Genomic DNA, 25,323 nt, shown 5'->3' on the forward strand with positions numbered 1-25,323 from the left:
GTTCCACAGAACAGTTATGATCAATCAAAAAAAACAAACAAAAAAAACAATGTACAGTGATAACAGATGAAATAGGCACAACTTGTGATTTTGCAGGATCGGTTCGCAGATTTTTTTGCAGACACAGATGGTCCTAACAACTGAATACCACCTTTCAAAATGGCCGTACCAAGCAAAATATCTTCACGCACAGTGAGACAAACTGTTCTACAGAACACCATTTGGTCTGCAGATTATTCAATTAAGACTGCACATTTTGTGAATATTGCATATTAAGTAAGCGCATGCTGTGAGGATGTGCCATTTTGAAAGTACTGGTGAAGATCATGGGTCCATTTTAGGCCTTGGCTTTGAAACCTGCATCAGGAGAAAAATGAGCAAGCACAATCTTTTCACTACCAGGCAGCAGTATTCCTCAAGCACCATTTATACAGGCCTTTTTGTCATTATGACAGTGTTGCATCCTCCCAATACATATATTTTAGGTGCCAGAATAATATATACTTTAAGATCTTTCCATTTCGTTATATTTATAAATAAGATATCTAATATAGAATGTAAAAGGAAAATAAAAGTATTTGGTTTTCACAGCTACATACGTCAGGGATTCTGAGATTGAACCAGAATGCAAATAGGCCCAGACTACGCTCTGTTTAACAGAGCAACATATGGGAATATAAGCACACATAAACATTGAATACGAGAACCAAAAAAAAAAAACATTCACAGAAGTAAGCATGGATGCTATATTGTATTTGTGAGACTTGGTAGAGTGCGGATAAACAGCAGCACGTACCCGATTTAACATAGAACCCAGGTACACACAGGAAAACAATAGAAAAGTAGCGCAGTGGAATGGAAAATGGAAAAATGTGGAATGGAATGGAATAGATAAACGTGTTGTATGTAAACACGCTAGGGTCCGTTGCGTTTTTCCGTTCCACTGCGCTACTTTACCATTGTTTTTCAATGTAAACGTGCTAGATAGATGTCTTTAACCATTGCGCTTGCGTCTTGCACATGTCTACACCGGATGCCACCGTTTTTTCTGGATGCAACGAAGTAACCATTGCAAATCCATTTGTCGTTCATATCAGAAGTAGCGCGAGAGTACATCAGAAATAGAACGGGGAAATAGAATTTTTCATGATGCATCGCGCCGCATCCAGTGTAGACAGCATCACTGATTATAATGGGTTGCCAGTGACGTCTGGTGTAGGCATGGCATTCTGAAAACATGCCGCTCAAGTTAAAGCTTTTTAAAAAATGCGTCTCTAGACCTCGCGCTTTTTTTGTTCCACTGACCTGCATCTTGCGTTTTTAACAGCAAATACACGTTCTGTGTGAACCATCCCCTATGATCGCGTTTGACCATTATGTTCGCATCTTTTGCGTACTCTAGACCTTGCATTTTTTCATTCCACTGGCCTGTTTAGCGTTTTTTTGCGTTCGCCCACTCTGTGTGAATGGATTCCTATTGAAATGACTGGATTTCAACTAGGAAAATTCGCTAAACAACGATAAATGTGACTGCACTTTAATGCTTTGGATCAGGGATTCGTAACCTTGGGTTTAAATCGTTGCTAACCACCCTTTCAAAATGACGCAGTAAACGTTGGAAAGTGGCCTTAACCTGTGGTGCAAAGAAGGTCACGGACACCAGATGGACAAACTGGGCTGAATTTAATTACATGCTTCACATCCATTTTGAGTGAAGAAGGACGTGCCCCAGTAAAGCTTTGGTTTCTGATCAAAACTTTGAAATACAGATCTTGGATCCGGTATAGCTTTAAGATCTCTTTTCTGTCTTGTGTTGTTTCATCCATCATTAACGCATCAAACATTGTGCTTCGAATGAATTCAAATGAAAGCAAACCTCGCACAGAAATGATTTTTACAAGTTACATCGAACATTTTTTTTTTGTTATTAAACTTCGTAAGGCTTTACACCAGTCAGTAATACTCGAGATGTACGAGGTGAAAGTAGTTGCGCTGTGGTCGATATCTGTTTCGATTTTAACATTTGTCTAAAATAGACATCAACATTATATCATCAACATGACACGTTACAAAGAGGATCAAAACCACCATCATGCGACACCTCATATAGTATGTGATAATGCAAAAATACAAATAGACTGAAGGTCATTCGAGGAAGATGTCTTCTGTCGGACAGGAATATTCCATATGTTCTTTGTAGAAATGCTGAAAAGCTTTCCTGTTAAAACAAAGAAAAACTCTTTATTTACATACATATTTATCAACAATGATTTTTTTTTTATTATTATTTATGCTTTCAAAAAATTATTCAGGAACAGAGACTAACTCAAACACAAAGTGCTCCATTGGAGAACTGACTTATAAACCATTAAATACATACGTAAAGCTACAAGGTTGTTAATCGGTGGTGTATGCTTTTATCAAAGCCATCAACCCGCATTCAAATCGAGAAAGTAAACAGTGTTAAAGAGGTCTTGAAGTAACTGGAAAACTCACCCTACAGATTCAGCCATTTTTGTGGATGTATCTTCTGAGAAGAACACGTGACAAGCGAATCTCTGGTATGCTGGATGTTTTGTTATTAGTCCAAAATACCTGAAAGAAACGCACAGAGTATTTACTGTCAAGTATGTGACTCTAATGTCATTGTTGTATGTTTTCTTGTTTTCCTATAGGGGGCGGTGTAGCTAGATTAAAATGTGGTTATTGTGTGTACAGCTTTATATAAGTGACCACAAGCTCTCAGTCCCAGATTAAGAATCTCATATTAGTCTCTGCATCTAAACTACCATTCACATTTTGAAAAAAAATAATACTTTTAAGGATGGATTAAAGTGTTAGTTCACCCAAAAATTAAAATTCTGTCATTTATTACTCACCCTCATGTTGTTCCACACCTGTAAGACCTTCGTTCATCATCGGAACACAAATTAAGATATTTTGATGAACGGTTTATGACTCATAGACAGCAGTTTAACCGGTCCAGAAAGGTACTAAAGACATTGTTAAAACAGTCGATGTGACTGCAGTGGTTCAACCTTAATGTTATGAAGTGAGGAGAATACTTTTTGTGCACCAAAACAAAACAAAAATAACAAAAAGTATTCTCCTCGCTTCATAACGTTAAGGTTGAACCACTGCAGTCTCATCGACTGTTTTAACAATGTCTTTAGTACCTTTCTGGACCTTGAAAGTGGTGATCATATTGCTATGGACAAGTCCTATACCTCTCGGATTTCATCAAAAATATCTTAATTTGTGTTCTGAAGATGAACGAAGGTCTTTCGGGTTTGGAACGACATGGTAAGTAATTAATTAATGACAGAATTTTCATTTTTGGGTGAACTAACCCTTTAAATTGATCAATAGTGACAGTAAAGACATTTATAAGATTACAAAAGATTTCTATTTCAAATAAATGCTGTTCTTTTGAACTTTATATTCATCAATAGTTATGAAAAAATGTATCTCAAAAAATATGAAGCAGCAGAACTGTTTACAACAGTGATAATGTTTATTGAGCAGCAAATCATCATATTCGAATGATTTCTGAAGGATCGTGTGACACTGAAGACTGGAGTAATGATGCTGAGAATTCAGCTTTGTATATATTATATTTTAAAATATATTAAAATAGAAAATAGTTGTTTTAAATTGTAATAATGTTTTAGAATATTACTGTTTTGATCAGACAAATTCAGCCTTAGTGAGCGTAAGAGAATTCTTGAGAAAAAAATGCCAAAATTATTTTATAAATAAATCAATTAAATAATATTTTTTATATAACTTATATTAATTTATTTAAGCCCTAATTTACCCTTATTTTCACTTAATATGTGACCCTGGACCACAAAACCAGTCATAAGTCGCACGGGTATATTTGTAGCAATAGCCAACAATACATTGATTGGTTTAGAATGATCGATTTTTCTTTTATGGCAAAAATCATTAGGATATTTAGTAAAGATCATGTTCCATGAAGATATTTTGTAAATTTCCTACTGTAAATATATCAAAAATGTATTTTTGTGAGTGGATATGCATTGCTAAGGACTTCATTTGGACAACTTTAAAGGGATAGTTCACCCAAAAATGAAAATTTGATGTTTATCTGCTTACCCCCAGTGCATCCAAGATGTAGAGGACTTTTTTTCTTCAGTCGAACGCAAATTATGATTTTTAACTGCAACAGCTGCCGTCTGTCAGTCAAATAATAGCAGTAGATGGGAACTTCAACTATAACAGTAAATAAAACTTGCTTAGACAAATCAAAATTAAAACCTGCGGCTCGTGACGACACATTGATGTCCTAAGACATGAAACGATCGGTTTGTGCGAGAAACCGAACATTATTTATATAATTTTTACCTCTAATACACCACTATGTCCAACTTCGTTCAGCTTCCTGCTAGTGAGGTCAAAAAACGCGTTGTGAAGACGGAAGTGATGTCTCGCCCATATACTTCAATAAGCGCGAGACATCACTTCCGTTGTCAGAGCGCGATCAGACCTTACTAGCCGGAAGCTGAACGAAGTTGGACATAGTGGTGTATTAGAGGTAAAAAATTATATAAATACTGTTCAGTTTCTCGCACAAACCGATCGTTTCGTGTCTTAGGACATCAATGTGCCGTCACGAGCCGCAGGGTTTAATTTGGATTTGTCTATGGAAGTTTTTTCGACTCTTATTGTTCAAGTTCCCAATCACTGCTATTGATTGACTGACAGACGGCAGCGGTTGCAGTTAAAAATCATAATTTGCGTTCGACTGAAGAAAAAAAGTCCTCTACATCTTGGATGCACTGGGGGTAAGCAGATAAACATCAAATTTTCATTTTTGGGTGAACTATCCCTTTAAAGGTGATTTTTTCAATATTTTGATTTTCTTGCACCCTCAGATTCCAGATTTTCAAATAGTTGTATCAGCCAAATATTGTCCTATCCTAACAAACCATAAATCAATTGAAAGCTTATTTATTCAGATTTCAGATGATGTATAAATCTCATTTTCAAAAAAATTGACCCTTATGACTGGTTTTGTGGTCGAGGGTCATATATCTAGTCATACTGGACAGAAAGGATCTAATAAAAGCATGATGAGAAAAAAACATATATTTGTTCAAACTCACTTTTTATTCTTTGGATGGCATCCACAGAAGGAGATGTTTTTCAATTGAAAAAAGTGAAAGCACTTTTCACCCTGTAAAATATGGAAAGAAAGACTGAGTGGTCTAATCAGCAGCAGAGATTGGGACACATTAGTGTAAGCAGCACAGCTTGATGTCACTGCAGTGTGAGGTCGTCTCAGTATGTGTACTAAACTCCTGAAACCTGCGATTAACATCACTGAGCGCGCTCACAAATTCACTCAGAGGGGCTTAGGGGGCGAGAACCCCCCCCCGCATTCTTAAGACGCTTCATTGCGTAACTGTGGAGCCGTAAATGTTGCGTCACACAGTGCAATTGAGTGGAAGAGCCTTTTGGTGGCAACATCTAGTCACACTAAGACGCCGCCTCCATGGCAAGAATCCATTGATGAAATGATAGAAATTAGAATCAGAATGTTTCAATATCATAATATTTAAAGATTTCAAAATATAAAATACTTAAAATATTAAATTAAATTGACCCCCTTAAAGGGTTAGTTCACCCAAAAATGAAAATTCTGTCATTTATTACTCACCCTCATGCCGTTCCACACCCGTAAGACCTTCGTTAATCTTCAGAACACAAATTAAGATATTTTAGTTGAAATCCGATGGCTCCGTGAGGCCTCCATAGGAAGCAATGACACTTTCTCTCTCAAGATCCATAAAGGTATTAAAAACATATTTAAATCAGTTCATGTGAGTACAGTGGTTCAATATTAATATTATAAAGCGACAAGAATATTTTTGGAGTGCCAAAAAAAAACAAAATAACGACTTATTTAGTGATGGCTGATTTCAAAACACTGCTTCAGGAAGCATCGGAGCATAAATAAATCAGCGTGTCGAATCATGATTCAGATCGCGTGTCAAACTGCCAACGGCTGAAATCACATGACTTTGGCGCTCCGAACAGATGATTCGATACACTGATTCATTTGTGCTCCGAAGCTTCCTGAAGCAGTGTTTTGAAATCGGCCATCACTAAATAAGTCATTATTTTATTTTGTTTTTCACGCTCCAAAAATATTCTCGATGCTTTATAATATTAATATTGAACCATTGTACTCACATGAACTGATTTAAATATGTTTTTAGTACCTTTATGGATCTTGAGAGAGGAAGTGTCATTGCTCCCTATGGAGGCCTCACGGAGCCATCGGATTTCAACTAAAATATCTTAATTTGTGTTCCGAAGATTAACGAAGGTCTTATGGGTGTGGAATGGCATGAGGGCGAGTAATTAATGACAGAATTTTCATTTTTGTGTGAACTAACCCTTTAATCCTTTATTGAACTACTTCCATAAAGAATAACAGAACATATTAATTAACATATTAATAAAAAGGTAATACATGTTAGGAATTACCATATGCTTGGCGAGTAATTTTTAGGAAAAATATTGAGGTATACAAACCCTTCCAGAAGTCCGACAGTCATCCTGAACAATGATTTTTACTCCTCTTGTGTTGATTTCCAGAATACAAGGTGAAGGGGGGCTGAACTGCATTGTTGTTCTTCTGTTTGATGCTATCTGTTGACATAATCAGATTGCGTATGAACATCAGATTACATATGAACAACAACATGTCCTTGTAGTTATTATGTAAATATATGGAAATCCAAGGCAGAATTATAATACAGAAATGAATTAGTTTACCTTCTGCATGGCGGCACAAAGCACATCGTTCCCTTTGTGATACGGCACTTGAACAGAACCAAGGAATTTCACCCAGAATTTGTCCATCCAGTCACCTTTGACCTCTGAATAAATCACAGTGAACGGTGGAGGACATTATTACACAATATACAAAAGCTCAAATACTCAAAATGCCATAGAAAAGCAAAGGTTTACCTTTAACCAGTTCATCCTTTGTCACCTTGACGGCGTAGAATGCAGGAAAGATGCCTCTGGATCCAGTGCGCATGTTGTAGCCCTCGCACCAAAGATCCTCGGCCTGCACCTCGACCAGTAAGGGGTCATCTGCCTCCAAATCCAACTCATCATCGTGGCGAGGGATAAACCTGTAAACAAGCCAAAATTAGGAATGCTCAGGTGAAATGTCAGGTGGTATGATTGGGTGATCTCCAAAAAAGTAGTTTAAGGTACCATACATGAGTAGAGTGTGACTTTGAACAAAATATATATTTGCATAGATAGATACATCCCATTACTTGTTATGTTTTTTGTGGCGTCATCTTGTTTTGCTGTAGTTGGTGTGTGGGTGAATTTCATTACAGATCAAAAGAATAAACCTATTTGTAGTACAATTACTTTGCATTTCATGACAAAATAATGGTCCTCAAAGTAGGGTTTAAAAAAGGCATCAAAATTTCTAATATGGTCTTTCTAATATGAAATATGGTCAGGATAAGTTTCAGTGTCACTTTAATTGAATCTTTACCTGAACACTGCTCTGTGGCTCTGTTCTCTTTCCTCTCCATTAATAACACAGGAGAAGAATCCAAACTCAGCCCCTAAGTGGGAGAACAAGCATTCATTGTCACAACTAGAACAACAAGGGAAAGAGATATTTCGGCAGGTTGCGCTTGCTGAATTTCATTGCCTTGATCCTGGCTGGTCAAAGGCGAGTCTGATATTAGCAAACCCGTTAATGAGGAAAATCTTTGCAGTTCTTTCGAGGCCTTGGCAGTTACATGGGGAGTATTACGGAAGGGGTGCAACAAGGTTCAACCCTTGGACCTTTTCCATTCTTTCTGGGATTTTTTACGCCACACTTGCATTTGTTTGGTGAAACCTCTGCACGTAGACTGTTAATGGATGTTTAGCTTCACATGAAGAGCTAATTTTTATAAATGTAAGAGCCATTTATTCTCTCTGAATCATGTAGCATGTTCAACCCTCGTACAGGACAGGTTATGACATAAAGCAGTCATCTACTGGGAGCACATGTTCTTTAGAGCTTTTACTACACAACTTTAAATTGATTTTAGATACTTTCTGTTGGTAACACATTTTTTTTTTTTTCCAATTTATTGTAACATGCACTAAGCCAAAGCCAAAAATAAACTCATAAACTTGGCATTGTGGACAATGCAAGTGTTTCAGAGTCAAAAGAAGTCAAAATACACCAGCAGCCCAAGTCTCTGGTGTCCCCAGAATGTGTCTGTGAAGTTTCAGCTCAAAATACCCCACAGATAATTTGGGTGCGAGCAAAAACACGCTTTTTAACAATGTTTTTGTGTGTGTCCCTTTAAATGCAAATGAGCTGCTGCTGCCGGCCAACTTTTCAGAAGAGGGCGGAGCTTTAACAGCTCGCGCTTCGTTTGCTCAACAACAACAAAGCAGAACAATCTCACGCAGCCAAAATGAGGATTGTCAGTAACAGTGTTCAGCCTTACATTGTTCAAACCGGAGTAAGACACTGAACGGTTAGTGGATAAATGTATGTAGTTGCTGTGAAGTTGATTCAACTCATCGACTAGCATTTGCCGTCATGTTAATCTTTTGTGCAAATCCAGAATTGAATTGACCCTTGTTTGTGAAGCAGTCCAGCGTAAATTGACGGCATGGCAACAACACTCTACTACAACCACTCTTCCTCTTCTCTAAAGCAGCCCAACATGGCCTCACCCCCTTTGTTGCGTATTCTTGGGGGCAGGGTTTATGTAAATTTTAGGGTTAGTGATGTCACCAACCCGGGAAGAAGCTTGTTGTAGTTTGAGCATCATAACTTTGCAGATGTCCTTCATGCTCTAACAGCAACATTACACACTAACTAAAGTTAAAAAAGTGAAATCATAATCAACCACCCCTTTATAATTTTATAATTTCCAAACTACTTTCTAAGCCCATACTACTCACCAGAGAAACGTGACCGTCCATTCAGAAAGACGTTCATGAACTTGCGGGAACGGGGCACGTCTGAGGTTGTGTCTGTGGTGGAGTCCGCAGACAAACAGGAAGTATCTCTCCTCATGCTCCTGGCTCCAGACTCTTCCTCCTCATCGTCCACTTCCTGATCCTCATCATCATCGTCGATGGCAGACTCGTAGACTGTATTGTCACTGTCACTTTCGTAACCTTTGTAGCAATCCTTGATGCTCACTAGCTCGAGCTTAGCATGCTCATCCACCACCAGGGTGTACTTAACCGAGTCATATGTCAGTCCCGAAGCATCCGTGCTGACCGCCACCGTCTTTAAGGTGTCCTCCTTTGCCACTTTGGGCTTCCGGGTTTCAGTCCGCTGACTAGCATCCCCCGGGTCACTGAGGCTGACAGTCCGGCATGGGGGTGTGGGTGGGTACACCTCATCCTCCTCGCTAATGGAAGGGTTTGGACAACCCGCCGATGGGTAGTAGTGAAGGGGAGGAAGCTCCGTGTCTGAACTAATGGACATGCGATTGCTGTCACTGCTCTGGGACAGAAACGGTCGCTCCTGTTCACCGTTAACCGGCGTGAGGTGGATCTCCTCTGTGGCGCTTCCTTCCGAAATGCGATAGTCCTTGTTTTTGTCGACCGACTGGTCACACGTACCTTCATTCTCCACAGGATACTGCACTTGTTCCCGATAGCCATTGACGGTGTGATACCGGGCTTTTTCCTTGCAAATGATCGGGATGTCAAGGACACCCTCTATGAGGGTCACTTCCGTGGATTTTTCCCTCATGACTGTCTGTGTGAGGGGCTCCACCACTTTGGGGTTGTTCAAAGACTCTGATAACTTGTCCTGCTGCTTGCTGCGAAAGGCTGAGGATTTATTCGTAGAGGAGGCAGGGCCTCGTGGTTTGGTGTCAGCCCTGGCCTGAACTTTGTCCCCATCGGTCTGGCTAACCTGCTCAGGTTTGGCCGCCGGATCTCCTGTTTCACACACACAGAAGATTATAAATTAGGCAATAAGCCTAATGGAGGAAAACATTTGAAGAGGATTATGTAAAAATGTCAGTTAATGCCTCATAAACACAAAATGCTACATTTCACTCAGCACAGGAAGTAATGAATCCTGATGGTTTTTCAACCAGTATAGAAAGAAAAGAAGGACTATTTTTCCATTTAGTGTAGTCTTTACAATTTCAATGCCATTGCTGTTATTTTTTAAAGTGAAGTGTGCAATTTTGTCAACTGAAGAAATGCACCATGATATTTCCACGATGTCACAATTTGTAAATGTACGATCCTAGAAGTAAAGAAACAATGAATGAAACGACAAGATGAATAGCGACAGATATTTTCTTACATATTGTGACATACATTTAAGTGAAACGGATTATCAAAAAGGAAAAATGTAGAGCGGGTCTTCAATTCATTGGTTGTTGAGTGGATGGAGGCAGATCTGAATGCGAGCTTGCAGTTGATTATAAGAAAGGGCGGGTTTAAGCAGACTATGGCCCTGTTTCCACCTGGTATTAAGATGCGTTTTGGTCGATCACAAGTGGACAGCAGAGAAACAAACCCGTTTCCACCTGGTATTTTAATCCATCCCTTTTGTCCACTTCTGTCCTGATTTCTTCGAGGGAAGGGTCTATAAGCAGGTAAATGTAAGGTTTTGTTCAGATCTTTCAATCTAATGGGCAAAATAAGCTCACACAATTTACATATGAACGCACCCAGAGAAGACAGAAAAACATAAGGAGAAGATCAGCTTTCATGTTTGCTCTGATAGATGCAATACCACGCCGAAAGCGTTGAGTGTGTGTTAGAAATCAGGAATTGTGAGAGAACATTGTGCTTGGTACATTTTTCGTCTTCAGCAAAGTTTAAATCCTGCCTGGCTAGCGCGCCTCCCATAATGTTTATGCATTAGGTCAGTAGGTGGAGAGTAGACGGTCTTTAGAGCCTGTTTCCACTATGAAAGCAAACCAGTCTAATGCGTTTTCGACAACCTCTGGAAGTGGTCGAAAGTGCACAAGCTCAAAACATTTTATACCCCGTTTACACCTGTCGTCCACTTGTGATCCGATCGACCATAACGCATCTTAATACCAGGTGGAAACAGGGCCTAAATGATTGGAAGAAGTCCATCATACGTCATCAGAGAGAAATTTGTTGTTTTACTACAAGACCTAGTTATGGTCTTCCAAAAAATAAAAAATAAAATAAAACATGCTCAGATGAATTGTCACAATAAGATCATTTAACATGCATTTAGAAAACTATGAATTTTCATTTGATGGCTGCTGACTTTAAGTAGGTGCTAATGCTTACACATGCCAAATCATAAGTATACAATTTTAGTACATAGTAAAATCATGACAATTGGGACATAGCCTGGTAGTCATAGTATTTACACTCCTTGATGAATTATGCTGGGACAGGAAAATTGAAACACATCAGCTTTACAGTGATCAAACCTTTGTTTTCATACTTCTAGCTAGCAGAGTCAGACACAAGTGACATCTGATGAACTCTCTGGGTAAGTAGATTGACGAAAATCCCATTAAGTTAATTGCAGCATGTAAACACATTTACATTCCGTTGAAGCAAATACTACAAAAACACCCACAATAATGCTACATATATTGCATTTCTTTCTTTCATCTCATAGTAATTCCACTAAGGCATAGAAATTAGTTTGAAAAATGAAAATTTAAGTCTCAGCAATTCATCAGACGTGTTCAGTTTTGTGGTACGCGTGGCCATTACTCACCCTTAATGTGTGGTGATGAAGAATGGGTTTTCTTTTCTTTCCTCCGCTCTTTCTCACCAAAGGAATTGTTATTTATTGTGTCCTGTGATTAAAGTAGAGAAAAAGAGTGAGGAATAGATTTTTCAATATACAAAGTGCTTATAGGGTCAAATCAATATTGGTGAGATTAACCCTTACAAAAAATATACCAAAATAAACAATAAAAATTATAACATTTTTGGACACTACCATGAATCAGTATTCTCTACAGAACCTTAAAATTAACAAATAAACATGTAACATTTATTATTAGTATATTAAAATGTAACAATTTAAAAATATATACAAGAACGCATTAGATTAAAAAATTTTATTACGTAAAAAAAAAAATTAAAAGTAAAATGTCAAACATTCCACCACATTTTAGGTGCTTTTCTATCATATAGTGAAACCATAAACAGAAAGTGTATTTCAATCCATAAAGCAAGAGATTTACAGGAAGAGCAGCCTGACAGATTATTTACTGCTCATTCCTATCGCTGACTCACCAACTGACCTCGCTGCTATAATGCACCTTTAACACCGACACTCCTATGTTGCCATAGCAATGCGCCCATCGATGATGCAGGAATTGGCATGCGTGAGAGAGTGTCAGTGTGTGCGTAAGTGTGGGGGAAGAACACAGTAGTGCTCATGACGGAGGAGGAAGACACAGATGGCTGAAATGATGCTCTTATCCAGTGACTCTAAAAACGGTATCAGGAAAGAAACCAGATGGGAGAAATTCTATCCTGACAGTTTATTGCTTTCTAGTTTAATAATCAAAGCCTGTCTCAATCTATTACTGTGAGTCTACTAATATCAGGCTAGAATTATGTCATCTTTATCTCTATAGGAAATAAAGCATGTGACATTTAAATCTGAGAAAGATGTCTCTCAAAGAACTGGCAGTTAGATTAGATTATGAGATTAATTAGTTACACTAAAAAATAACATGTTGAATTTTTAACGCATTAACGCACTTGCCCCGCCCCAGACATATACAGTAACATTTCATACAGTTGATTGATGACGAATATGATGCAGGGCAACAACTCATTCCACAGTCAGAAATCCCTAAAATTAAAGATATGGGGGCAAAAATGCTCCTGTTTGAGTTTTTGTCTCATATTTAGATCATAGGAGTTAAGCAATATCACACAAGTAACTAGTGCAATATCACACGAGTGCTGTTTTTGTCCCATAGCCCTTTTTAAATAATAATAATTTCATATTCCCATATTAATATTAAAACATTAAAGGTATAGTTCACCCAAAAATGAAAATTCAGGCATCAATTACTCAACCTCATAATCCAAAAGTTCATGTGTAAAAATGTGTATGTTGAATCAAATAAAATATTTCTTTCTGAAGTTACTTTTTGTAATGTCTATTTGATGCTTTACACAATAATGACTTCAAATTATCTTTTGGGGATAATTTCTCTGACAAAAATGATGTGCGATTAAATTGGGATTAATTAGATTTATTAATCGCCACATCATGCAATTAATTACATTGTAAGGTGTCCAGAGGGGATATTTGTTTTAATGACTCTACAAGTTCTATTAAACCATCAAAATAAGAGGAAGATATTTTACATTTTTAAAGGTAGATTAAAAAATTGAATTTATCTTGGCATAGTTAAATAACAAGAGTTCAGTACATGGAAAAGACATACAGTGAGTCTCAAACTCCATTGTTTCCTCCTTCTTATATAAATCTCATTTGTTTAAAAGACCTCCGGAAAACAGGCGAATATCAACATAACACCGACTGTTACGTAACAGTCGGGATCATTAATATGTACGCCCCCAATATTTGCATATGCCAGCCCATGTTCAAGGCATTACACAAGGGCAGCCAGTATTAACATCTGGATGTGCACAGCTGAATCATCAGACTAGGTAAGCAAGCAAGGACAATAGCGAAAAATGGCAGATGGAGCAATAATAACTGACATGATCCATGATATCATGATATTTTTAGTGATATTTGTAAACTCTCTTTCTAAATGTTTCGTTAGCATATTGCTAATGTACTGTTAAATGTGGTTAAAGTTACCATCGTTTCTTACTGTATTCACGGAGACAAGAGAGCCGTCGCTATTTTCATTTTTAAACACGTGCAGTCTGTATAATTCATAAACAACTTCATTCTTTATAAATCTCTCCAACAGTGTAGCGTTAGCGACAGAGCACAGCCTCAAACTCATTCAGAAACAAATGTAAACATCCAAATAAATACTTTACTCACATAATTCGAAGCATGCATGCAGCAAGCATGACGAACATCTTGTAAAGATCCATTTGAGGGTTATATTAGCTGTGTGAACTTTGTAAATGTGCTGTAATATAGTCGAGAGCTCGTGTGGCAGGGAGCACGCGATTTAAAGGGGCGGCGCCCAGCGTAAATCCGTGTATTGTTAATGATGCCCCAAAATAGGCAGTTAAAAAAATTAATTAAAAAAAATCTATGGGGTATTTTGAGCTGAAACTTCACAGACACATTCAGGGGACACCTTAGACTTATATTACATCTTGTAAAAAAGCATTCTTGGGCACCTTTAAAGCTTTTTAAATGTGAGGGAAGATCAAAACACTAAACTTGGTTTAAACTTAACTGACAAAATTATTTAGCAAAAAAAGGCAAACTACAGCTACAGGTTTTATTTTACTGTGCAAAAAAAAAAAAAAAAAAAAAAAAAAAGCATAGAAAAACAAAAAGCATACATTGACTACAACATAATCAGTTATTAATATTTCGTTGATTCTCTCTTATTTTTGCATGTGCACAGTCTTGGAGCTGAAATATTGATGACTCATCCTGCACTACATTGTTTCGTCCAATCAGATGCTTTCTAGAGCAAGAATGTCTCTCCACCTAAAACCATATGCAAATAGCAAATCATGTTTTACAGCTGTGACATAAACTAAAGGCCATTGGCTATTTTGTTTTAGAAAAGGAACCACTGTTTTCAATAATAAACATGTCAACAAAAGGGAAAAAAAATTATTTGATAAAGTCTTTAAATAGTCAAAAGGCGGTATATGTTTTAATACTTTTCTACAAAATTCAAAGAGATAAACTGAAATAAAACAAACCGTTTTCCTTTTTGTCAATAACTTGAAATTCAATATGATTCAAAATGTCCCAATTTAGTTTCTTAATGCACATGGTGTTATTGTGGACAAATCATTGATGGATATTAATTAAGTAAAAAAAACAAAAAAGAAAACATTAAGCCTATCCTTAGAATCCTTTATTAAAATGTAATAATTTTGCTCTGCCTCTGAAACAACTATTCAATCAGTTATTTCTTGATAAAATCAAGTCTTTTCCAACATTTTTAATTGTTGAATATCCCATTTCGCTCAGAAACGTGTCAGATTACAGTAAGTAATAGGTTGTCAATAGCACTTCACATCTATTCTAAGAGTTTCAGTCAACATCCAGGCCTCTGGCTTGCTAGCTGAAATACTTTTGTCACAATGTAGATATTTTTAGAGCATACTTTTTCACCGTTTTACTTGCATTACCCAATAACTCTATGCACTTTCTGTGGAAAAGCTCTTTGCTAATTCCTCAAATGCCCTTTGAGCCCAGCGGCTGTGCCAATGCTGCAGACGTGGAGAGATTCGACAAGCCAAGATTACGAGATTAAAGACAGGGAAGCACATTTACAGTCATCCACCATCCATCTTCTCTAGTCGTAAAACAATCTGCTGACCTGGATATGATTCAGGGTGCGCAAACATTCAAGCAAAAGGCTGTTTTATTATTCTAGCAACACTTTCATGTAAACTATAAATAATAAGATATCATACAAGTGGGTTTTTGCAATTCCTAATAATAAACATTAGTTTCAATATATCCAGTGATTTAAATATTGAGGACTGGTAAATATTGTTATGCAATATTAAACTGACTAAAATGCATTGTGTTTAATGTGCATTTTAGCTCAGTGGAGGTTAACGGGTTAGTTTACTCACCCTCATGTCAATCCAAACATGTATTACTGACCTATATTAAATCAAGAATGAGACTTGAGGTTTTTGGATGACTTCAGAAGATCTGGAATAAAGTATTTTCAATGTATGTAAAAGAGCAGCGGGAACGCTCAGCAAAATATCTCCTTTTGTGTTCTACAAAAGAAAGAAGCTTGGATTGACATGAGGGTGAGGACAATGTCAGAAATTACAGCAAGCAGCATAACCAAACACTATTCGGTAACAGAGAAAAATGAAAAGGTCAATTTGAGGTCAATACAGTCTGGATTGGAAGTCTTTTCAGGAGATAGCAGTGCTGGGCCATTACTTAAATCATTTAGTTCCCTCTGCCTCATTACCCACAATGCACTTCAAAAATGAGAGAGAGAAAGGATGGCAGCTGATGATTTACGTTAAAAACTGAGGTTAGATCAGAGTTATTTTAGCATTATATCTATCTATACTATGGATGCTTTTCACATTTCTGGTATTCTCAGAAGCAGAAGTCATCTTAGTTGAGTGAACTTCTACAGCGGTGAACAGGAGATGACAGAAAACACAAGCGTTATAAATATTACATTTTTTAAAAATGAAAATATGAAAAACTTTCTAGATTTGAGATGTTAATAACTGTGGAAATGATAACAGTCTGTGAAATTTGTATCATATTTTACATTTATTTTTACTTTATTTTATTTATTTTTTATTTTTACGTTTATATTTTCATTTTTCCTTTTTAAATATTTCTATTTAGCTTTTTGTTTACATTTGGTTTAGTAATTTTGGTTCTTTTTAAATTTTATTTCAGCTTTATTTCCATTTCCAAAAACAATTTTTCATAGTTTCACTTTTAGTAACAACACTGGGTAAGATTATGTGCAATAGTAAGAAAGAAATAACACTCCATTTATAATTTCTGTGATATGACAGGGTGATGTTTAAAAGTGTGATTATGTTATTATATATAATAAATTTGAGTATTTAATGTTAAAGGGATAGTTCACCCAAAAATAAAAATTCAGTCATCATTTACTCACCCTCAGGTTGTACCAAACCTGTATTAATTTCTTTTTTCTTCCTACAAAAGAATATGGGTAACAAACAGTTGATGGACCCCAATGACTTTCCTAGTGTGGACAAAAATACTATGGAAGTCAATGGGGTCCATCGACTGTTTGGTTACCGACATTCTTCAAAATATGTTCTTTTGTGTTCAACAGAAGAAAGAAACTCATACAGGTTTGGAACAACATGAGGGTGAGTAAATGATGACAGAATTTTCATTTCTGGGTGAACTATCCAAAATTTTAAGACAAAAACTCTTTCCCAAAAGAGTTTAATTTCTTAAACTTAATTTTAGTGCTTGGGAAATGTAATGGAGATCGAGGATAGCTCTCACAATAAAAATTCTGATATCATCATATTTTTGCTAAAGTTCCCAGGTCAAATTTCAGATCATTGTATGTTACATTTCTATTGGGGCATGTTGTCACACAAGCTTCCTGGACAATTACGATGGAAAATGTTTACTATCTATTATGAAGCCAAGAAATAATGGAGTAAAAACTGAGACAACTTGCCCCATATCTATAGATCAACAAGTTCTACAATAGCTAACCCTAAAATGTCTAAAATGAATTACACAGAACACTATAGACTTTCAAAAACAGCACCACATATGACATCCAAAAAACAGGGTTTTTACTCCCACCTCGAAATATTTTGTTCAAAACGGCCTATTAAAGTGCCGCCCCCTGCTGTTTGACCCTCACAGGTCAACAGTAATGATCCACTCACGCTCTTTCTTGTCAGATTACATTACACATGGAGGGCGGACAGCAGTGATTCATAGCAGGTGGGCCGAGCGGGAGCTCACAAACAGGAAACGTCATCAGCATCAGCGGCCGGGAATACCAAAGAAAACCGAACGCTACATGCGTTTACACTGAAAATACACCCCATCCCTCTAGGGGAATGGCTCGAGATGACATTACCGCTCGAGATCCAGTATGGAAATCATCATTTTTACTGTAAAACAATTTCTAATCCCGCCTCGGATGTAAATCACAAGCATCTTACAGACCAAAGGCCGCTGCCAAAACGGTCCATCTCACCTGAGTCCTTGGCACTTGAGGGAAAAGATTCAGGGTGGTGGGTCTCTTGGGCCGGTAGGTATCCATGGCGACAGCAGGGATGAAATCCTTTAGCTGAGGCTGAGTGACAGGCGGCCCTGCGCCCTGCTCTTCCTTGTGGTTGTCATCGACGGCATCAACCGGCCGCCTCTCGTCCTCCTCTTCTTCCCCTTCTTCCTGGATTCCTCCCTCTGCATCAATCAGGTCCAAGTGAAGCATCTCCGTCTGCAGCTCCGCCACCCCCCTCCTCCAGCCGCTCCTCGGCGTGCCATTGGTCGGCTGGGTCATGTGATCCTGGGAAGAGCAGGCAGCAGAGCTTTAGAGGCAAGAGCAAAGGAGCTGCAGTCAGACGCAGCCGGCCAATCAGAGAGCGGTGATGACATCAGCCTGTGGCTCCCTTCCTGGCTGCTGTAAGGAAAGCTAATTCAATCCCAGAGAACAATGAGGCGTGTCACACGACAAGCAAAATAAACACACCCAGAAATGACACAGAGAGAATTTATAACATGTTCAATTATGCTAAACTGCCTTATTGCCTTTAAACGCAGCAGAAACACTTGTTATGATGCTAATTATTGTATAAAAAAGGTTGTGAAATCATAAATGAGGGATTTTTTGTTTAAGTGTAAGTGATTAGATGATGATAGCCATGGTCAGATGTGAACGGCTATGACAGAGAACTTATAACACGTTCAATAACGCTAAACTATCGTATTATCTTTAAACACAGCATTTCTGAGTATAAACACTTGTTATGATGCTAATTATCACATACAAAAGGTTGTGAAATCATAAATGAGGGTTTTTTGTTTAAGTTTAAATGGTTAGATGATATCCATGGTCAGATGTAATTGGTTTTGACGTTCAACCATGCTAAACTGCCTTTAAACGCAGCCTTAGCATTAACATTAATGACATGATGCTAATTATTGCATTAAAAAAGCTTGTGCAATCATAAATAAGTGATTTTTGTTTAAGTTTAAGTGGTTATATGATGATTTCCATGATAAATCACATAGTCAGATGTGACTGGCTTTGACAGAGAGAATTTATAACATGTACGCTAAACCAAAGTCTCTTTAAGACAAGTCATTTCACTCAGCGGCCATCTTTGAAACATCTCTCGGGCATTCAAGTGCAGCTCCTATCTCTTTGAATGGGGAAACATCAAATTCTCCAAAACTGCTTGCCAAGCTTTCGATTAAATTTCATATTTGAAATCATCAATGAAATCTGACAACAATTGTCACATAAATTTTGTTTCTAAACGCTCAAATCATGACAAAAAACTGTATTTTCAGGCTGGATCAAGCTAACGCGCAGTCCTAAATGTGCGTCTTTTGTGCCTCATAACGGAAGCGCTAGTCTGACTGTTTCTATAGGAACCGGAGCTTCTAACGGCCGCTGCAGTGACACAATGTCGATTTACCAGTCGTGATTGGCTCTTATTTAGAAGGCGGGACTTATTCCGCCATATTGCGTGTTACACTTTCTCCCATTCAAAACAATACAAGTGACGTGTCTTGTGTTATTCAATAGTCTCTGGCTAAAATGCCTTATTGTTTTTAAACACAGCTATTCTTAGAACAAACACTTATATTATATTGCTAATTTTCACATAAAAAAGGTAGTGAAACCATAAATGAGGGACTTTTGTTTAAGTGTAAGTGGTTAGATGATGATATCCATGATAAACAGTCAGATGTGACTGGTTTTGACATCTCCCCTTGGTGTTAATGTCTAATGCTAATTGACTGCTATACTAATTGACTCTGAACACTCTTGTGACCTTATACACACTCATATTCATATGAATGCTGAAATTTCCACACACATTCAGACTGCAATACATGGAAACTAATGCTGTGCGGATGACCTAGAAATCTATTTTTGCTTTGGGGTAAACTGCTCGCCAAGCTCTGCACCATCAAATGACTCCTCATTCAGCTCAAGACCGTATGACTGTTTCTCATGGAAAGATAAGTGACTGTTTGGTTTTAGGGTGGAGAGATATAAACCACAAATAAATGTTTTACTTGTGGTGGGGACTGCCTGTTGACGTCTACTGTTTTTGAATTAAGATAACTGATTATTATTGTCTAACACTAATCATACTCTTTAGTTACAGACGATCTTTGAGATTTTAAATAAGTTTAATTCATGGGGATCACAAGGAACAACAAAAATTGAAGGGGTAGATTATACAAAAGTAAATTTTGGTCATCATTTACTCACCCTCATGTCTTTTCAAACCTGTAAGACTGTTTATATATATATATATATAAAAAACACAAAAGGAGATATTATGATGAATGTCCAAACTGCTCTTTTCTATATATTGAAAGCTAATGGTAACTAATGTCTTCTTTTGTTTTCCAAATACAGTTTTAGTACGACATGAGGGTGAGTAAATAAAGATTTTTGAATTCATATTTTTTTAAAAGGCAATATTTGTAGTCTGGATCATATAAAACATGGAATGTTCATCCTTTAAATGTAAAATACTTGATAATCATTTAATTACATCAGCTATATACTGACAGAAATTTCACTATTGGATTCAATATCTATTCACAAGCTTGCGATTAAATTCAGTTCTGATTTTGATTTGATTCAATATTGATTAATTAGGGTAGTGTATCAGGTAGTACATAAAAATATTCTCAAGGGAAAATATAGAAAAAAAGAACCTCATTTGGTAGTCATAAATTACTATAATATTAGGTCAATATTAACTGATTTATATGGGCTACTTGCATTTAAATTACAAAAGGATTTTTTTAAATAATGATAACGTTATAATAAAAACGTTTTAAAGGCAATAGGCTATGTTTCTGATCATTTAAAAAATAAATTATTTAAATTAAATATTTAAATGGTGGCTGTCATTAAAAAAATGAAGGATTTATTCAAACATAGGCAGCTACATTAAATAATGGAAAACAGTTTATAATTAATGTACAATATAGTGCATATATTTATCAAAATGCTCCTCTCTTGAGTTCATTTAACGAGTTCATGGACATTCAATGGCTTTTCTGAGGCAACGTAAATCTTACATTTTAGGTGACCTTATTGACGTCTTTCGGCGGTTGAAACACCGATTTAGTGATTACATGAGACATGATACAATTTCGTTAAGTTGTAAGTATCTTTTAACATACCTTCTGTTGTTCATCCATGTTTATTTCGTGCTGTAAACTAGTAGTCAAGCGGAAGAGATGATTAATTCACACGAGGAATTTGAGGCGTAGCGATCTGTCACTCCACATAAAAGAGCGCCAAAACGGCATTTATTGTTTGTATATTGTAATAAAATGGATAAAATTTGAAAGCTAAAACTTTGTTTCATATCAAAAGCAACAAAGCACAAAGCTTATTGCAATTTATTGGATGGACATGGCTACAAAGTTTTGTTCATTCATCCACTGAAAGCAGCAAACTATGATTCTTGGGATTTAAACTAACTTGGGGTTAGTTCACCCAAAAATGAAAAAGATTTAGTTCACTTTCAAATAAAATGTTCCTGATAATTTACTCACCCCCATGTTATACAAGATGTTTATGTCATTCTTTCATCAGTCGAAAAGAAATAACGTTTTTTTTAAGAAAACATTCCAGGATTTTTCTCCTTATAGTGGACTTCAATGGCCTCCAGAAGGATGAAAGTCAAAATTACAGTTTCAGTGCAGCTTCAAACGGGCTTTAAACGATACCAGACGAGGAATAAGGGTCTTATCTAGTGAAACGACGGTTCGAATAAAATACAACTGTATATGCTTTATAAACACAAATTATCGCCTTGCAAGTGCTTCCGTTTTCCGCATTCTTCAAAGCGCTTACACTGTATGTCCTCCGCCCTCCCTATTCAACTTACGTGGCGCCAGTTTAGTTTTTTTCCCCGTAAGTATATTTTTTGGTGCGCCGAAAAACAAAGTAACGACTTATATAGTGATGGCTGATTTCAAAACACTGCTTTATGAAGCTTCGGAGCATAATGAATCAGCGTATCGAATCATGATTCGGATCGCGTATCAAACCGCCACACTGCTGAAATCACGTGACTTTGGCGCTCCGAACCGCTGATTCGACACAAGATTCATAATGCTCCGAAGCTTCATGAAGCGGTGTTTTGAAATCGGCCATCACTATATAAGTCGTTATTTTGTTTTTTTGCCGCACCAAAAATATTCTTGTCGCTTTATAATATAAATATTGGCCTCACTGAGCCGTCGGATTTCAACAAAAATATCTTAATTTGTGTTCCGAAGATGAACGAAGGTCTTACGGGTGTGGAATGACATGAGGGTGAGTAAAAAATGACATTATTTTCATTTTTGGGTGAACTAACCCTTTAAGAATTGATATCGGTTACTCAAAATGAAAATCGATTAAAATCAACCCAGCCCTAGTAAATATCGTTAAACTTACTTTTGAACAGTTAAATTTAATTTACAGTGATATCATGTACAAATATTTTTTCTTAATGCAAACCCAAATCTGAAGTTAAGTGCCATTTTTTTTATTCCTGAACTAGTCTTGTAGTAAGACCTGGATTAGCCCAATGGAGATTAGCTCCAGGCTCAGAGCAGATGTTGATTAACTTTTATAGGCATGTACAGGTGGTGCTTTGGCACACCCCCAAAAACCAGAGTAAACCCGACACTACAAAATACATGTATATAAATACATATAAAAACAAAAAATATTAAACCTTACTTTAATGTGAATTAGAATGTAAATAAATGACAAATTTAAAATGTAAATTTTGAAAATTACATATAAATATCTTACAAAAAAAAACATAAATTAAAGATAAAAGTAAAAAATTAAAATAACATAAATAAAAGGTATTAAAATGTATATGGTTTACCCCAAAATGCCAGCTTATATGCAAACAGACTTTGTATTTGAGGGTACAGACTTACTTTAGGGTCGAGGTCGAGGTGGCTGAGAGTGATTCCGTTCTCATCTGTGATTTCTGTTACTTCTGACAGGTCATCATCCTCGTATTCATTCAGACTGATGTCATGAGTTAACCTGAAAAGTGCCAGCACACCCACATTCACAGTGACACACACTACGTCATTCCTCCACGAGACTAAAGCTAGACAATCACTGTGAGGGCACGGCTCGCCGGGTGATCTGATAACTTCAGGAATACTGCAATGCTATATATACACGCACACACATACTGACTTTCATGTTTTATGGGGACTTCCAATAGACGTAATGTTTTTTATACAGCACAAACTGTATAATCTATCCCCCTACACATTACAGAAAACTTTCTGCATTTTTATATTTTCAAAACACTTCTTTAAGTATGATTTATAAGCTGTTTTCCTCATGGGGACCCAAAAAAAAAATGTTACCATAAGGTCAAAATTTACTGGTATTACTATCCTTGTAGGGAATACCGGGAATACCAGGCACACACACATACACATACATACATATAAAAAAGTATATAAAAAACGAATTTATTAAACGGCCTAACAAAGTTATATTCAGAATCATGAAAGTTAAGCACGGAAACAACACATTTCTGCTATATTTTTCTGCAGTTTTTTTCAACACATTGTATGAACATCCTTGACAATTACATTCTTATTCAGCCTAATATTTAGAAAGCAACTGTTATTAGGTATCCTTACCTCTGTCTGCAAGCTAGCAAAATCGTTTAGCCATTTACTGATAAATTAAGCTTTAAAAAGCATTCTAACTTCTCAGCACTTCCTTTTTATATTCCTGCAATTTGTGCAGCTGCATAGATAAGACGAACAAGATAACTGAACATAAATTCAGTCAAGCGGAAAAACCCTAGTAGACCTCTAAATGTCATTTTGCACACCACAGTAGAGTAATTTTATCTTTTTTGATACACTCAAAGCAAGCCTAATTTTAGAGTAGAAATATACACACATATTAAATGACAAAAACTTTCATATCTCCTTCATTCGCATCCATAACCCATTTATTTTCCTGCGTGCACACCAAACTAACGTTCTGGCCCATTTCAGAGCACATTGGCTGATCCAAGGTCAGTTAAGTGCAGCGCAAAAGGCCGCATGACTACTGTACCATTTCTCCCACTGTTCCTCCATCCAGCTGTCCCCATCCTCTCTGGAGTCCATGGCCAGGCTGAGCACCATCTGCGGGGCAGGGCGGGGTGCCACTGGACCCTTCTTGGGGGGAAATCGATGGAGCCGACAATTATGCCACTTTCTTTCTTAACCACCCGTACGGCACTCCACACAGAAACGTCCTCCACGAGGGTCCTCAGGGGGCTTACATCAGCCACGGGAAGCTGTAGTGCCTTTGGATGTCCTCACTTCCCCTGGAAAACATCCTGCTGCACACCCATGACACTCCTTGCTCTGCTCTGCGTGTGTCCTTCAATGGAGCCATTAAAGTCAGAGGCGGATAACAGAGAGGGAGAGAGAGAAAGGGAGAGAGAGAGGCGTAGTCTCCTCTAAAAGGGTCTGCCACCCCAGTGATTGATGGTCCAGATCAATGCGGCTCAAGTTGCCACCTCCACACTAGTGCAGGCCGGCAGATGCCTGCTGGGAATCGATGGCATTGATAACAGATGAAAATATCTCCAAGGCTGCCTGTGATATATATTGTATCATTAAAGTTCATTAGTAACTCCTCCTAAACCCTGTTAATTAGATCCAGATCTCCATGTTTCATTAATGGAAAAGCAAGCATGTTATTGATGGATCAAACATGCGTCATCTTATTTTACATTGAACTGTTGGGCGAGCAAAGATAACACGTGTTATTGACTTGCAGGAGATCTGTTTCATTGCGGGACTCAGCAGAAGATGGAGGACGAAGAAAGAGAAACAGGCAAAGAGGCAGCGATAAGAGTCTCTGTATGGTCATTATGCTCTATAAGAGCAGACATTAGCTGACCTGGACAGGAGCTGAGAGCTCTTCTCTCATTAGCGCAGCTCCCACAGGACGCCGTTCACATCAGCTCTGCATACAGCAGCTCGATTGCATTACTACAATGCCAGTCTGAGATAAACAGCAGCACACTGCTGGATGCTGTTCAGTTCACTCAGACGTTCACTGATGGTGCATGTCAATTTTAATAACAATGAGAAAACTATCACAGATGCCATTTTCATTATTCACTTATTTAGATGAATAACAATAAATGATTATAATACAGAGGAAGTATCTGTGACCGTTTAATCTGTTTAATGTGAAGGTTGGATGATGACCTTTTAAAACAAAGCAACAACAAACATAAAGAGAACCAAAAAAAAACTAAACAAAAACAAAACTATTAAGGCAAAAAAACGAGGGGAGATGAACAAAACCAAAAAGACAAAATAAACAGAACAAAAATGACAAGCAACGACAAGCAAACATAAAGAGAACAAAAAGAAACAAAACAAAAATGGCAAAAAAAATG

At 37.2% G+C, this 25,323-nt stretch overlaps 1 protein-coding gene across 1 annotated transcript; it reads right to left on the reverse strand.

The window, feature by feature from the left end:
* Nucleotides 1-1,995: 1,995 nt before the first annotated feature.
* mapk8ip1a (mitogen-activated protein kinase 8 interacting protein 1a) lies at nucleotides 1,996-22,904 on the reverse strand. Its single transcript, XM_067379738.1, has 11 exons — nucleotides 22,823-22,904; nucleotides 17,877-18,302; nucleotides 11,756-11,837; nucleotides 8,974-9,969; nucleotides 7,553-7,625; nucleotides 7,003-7,172; nucleotides 6,808-6,911; nucleotides 6,565-6,681; nucleotides 5,130-5,200; nucleotides 2,497-2,595; nucleotides 1,996-2,218 (listed from the first exon to the last, which is right to left on the reverse strand). The coding sequence occupies exons 2-11, from the start codon at nucleotides 18,180-18,182 to the stop codon at nucleotides 2,146-2,148; spliced, it is 2,091 nt and encodes a 696-aa protein (XP_067235839.1). The 5' UTR covers nucleotides 18,183-18,302; nucleotides 22,823-22,904; the 3' UTR covers nucleotides 1,996-2,145.
* Between the last annotated feature and the right edge of the window lie 2,419 nt (nucleotides 22,905-25,323).

This window comes from Chanodichthys erythropterus, chromosome 24 (assembly GCF_024489055.1).
Source record: "Chanodichthys erythropterus isolate Z2021 chromosome 24, ASM2448905v1, whole genome shotgun sequence".
Classification (NCBI taxonomy): Eukaryota; Metazoa; Chordata; class Actinopteri; order Cypriniformes; family Xenocyprididae; genus Chanodichthys; species Chanodichthys erythropterus.

What these genes read in the sequence shown, in the direction of transcription:
- mapk8ip1a (XM_067379738.1), bottom strand. Translation starts at nt 18,182, where the DNA reads ATGACCCAGCCGACCAATGGCACGCCGAGGAGCGGCTGGAGGAGGGGG. An exon ending in TTCATCACCACACATTAAGG is followed by an intron (nt 9,970 to 11,755) that starts GTGAGTAATGGC and finishes TGTGTGAAACAG; the next exon opens with GAGATCCGGCGGCCAAACCT. An exon ending in AGCCACAGAGCAGTGTTCAG is followed by an intron (nt 7,173 to 7,552) that starts GTAAAGATTCAA and finishes GCTTGTTTACAG; the next exon opens with GTTTATCCCTCGCCACGATG.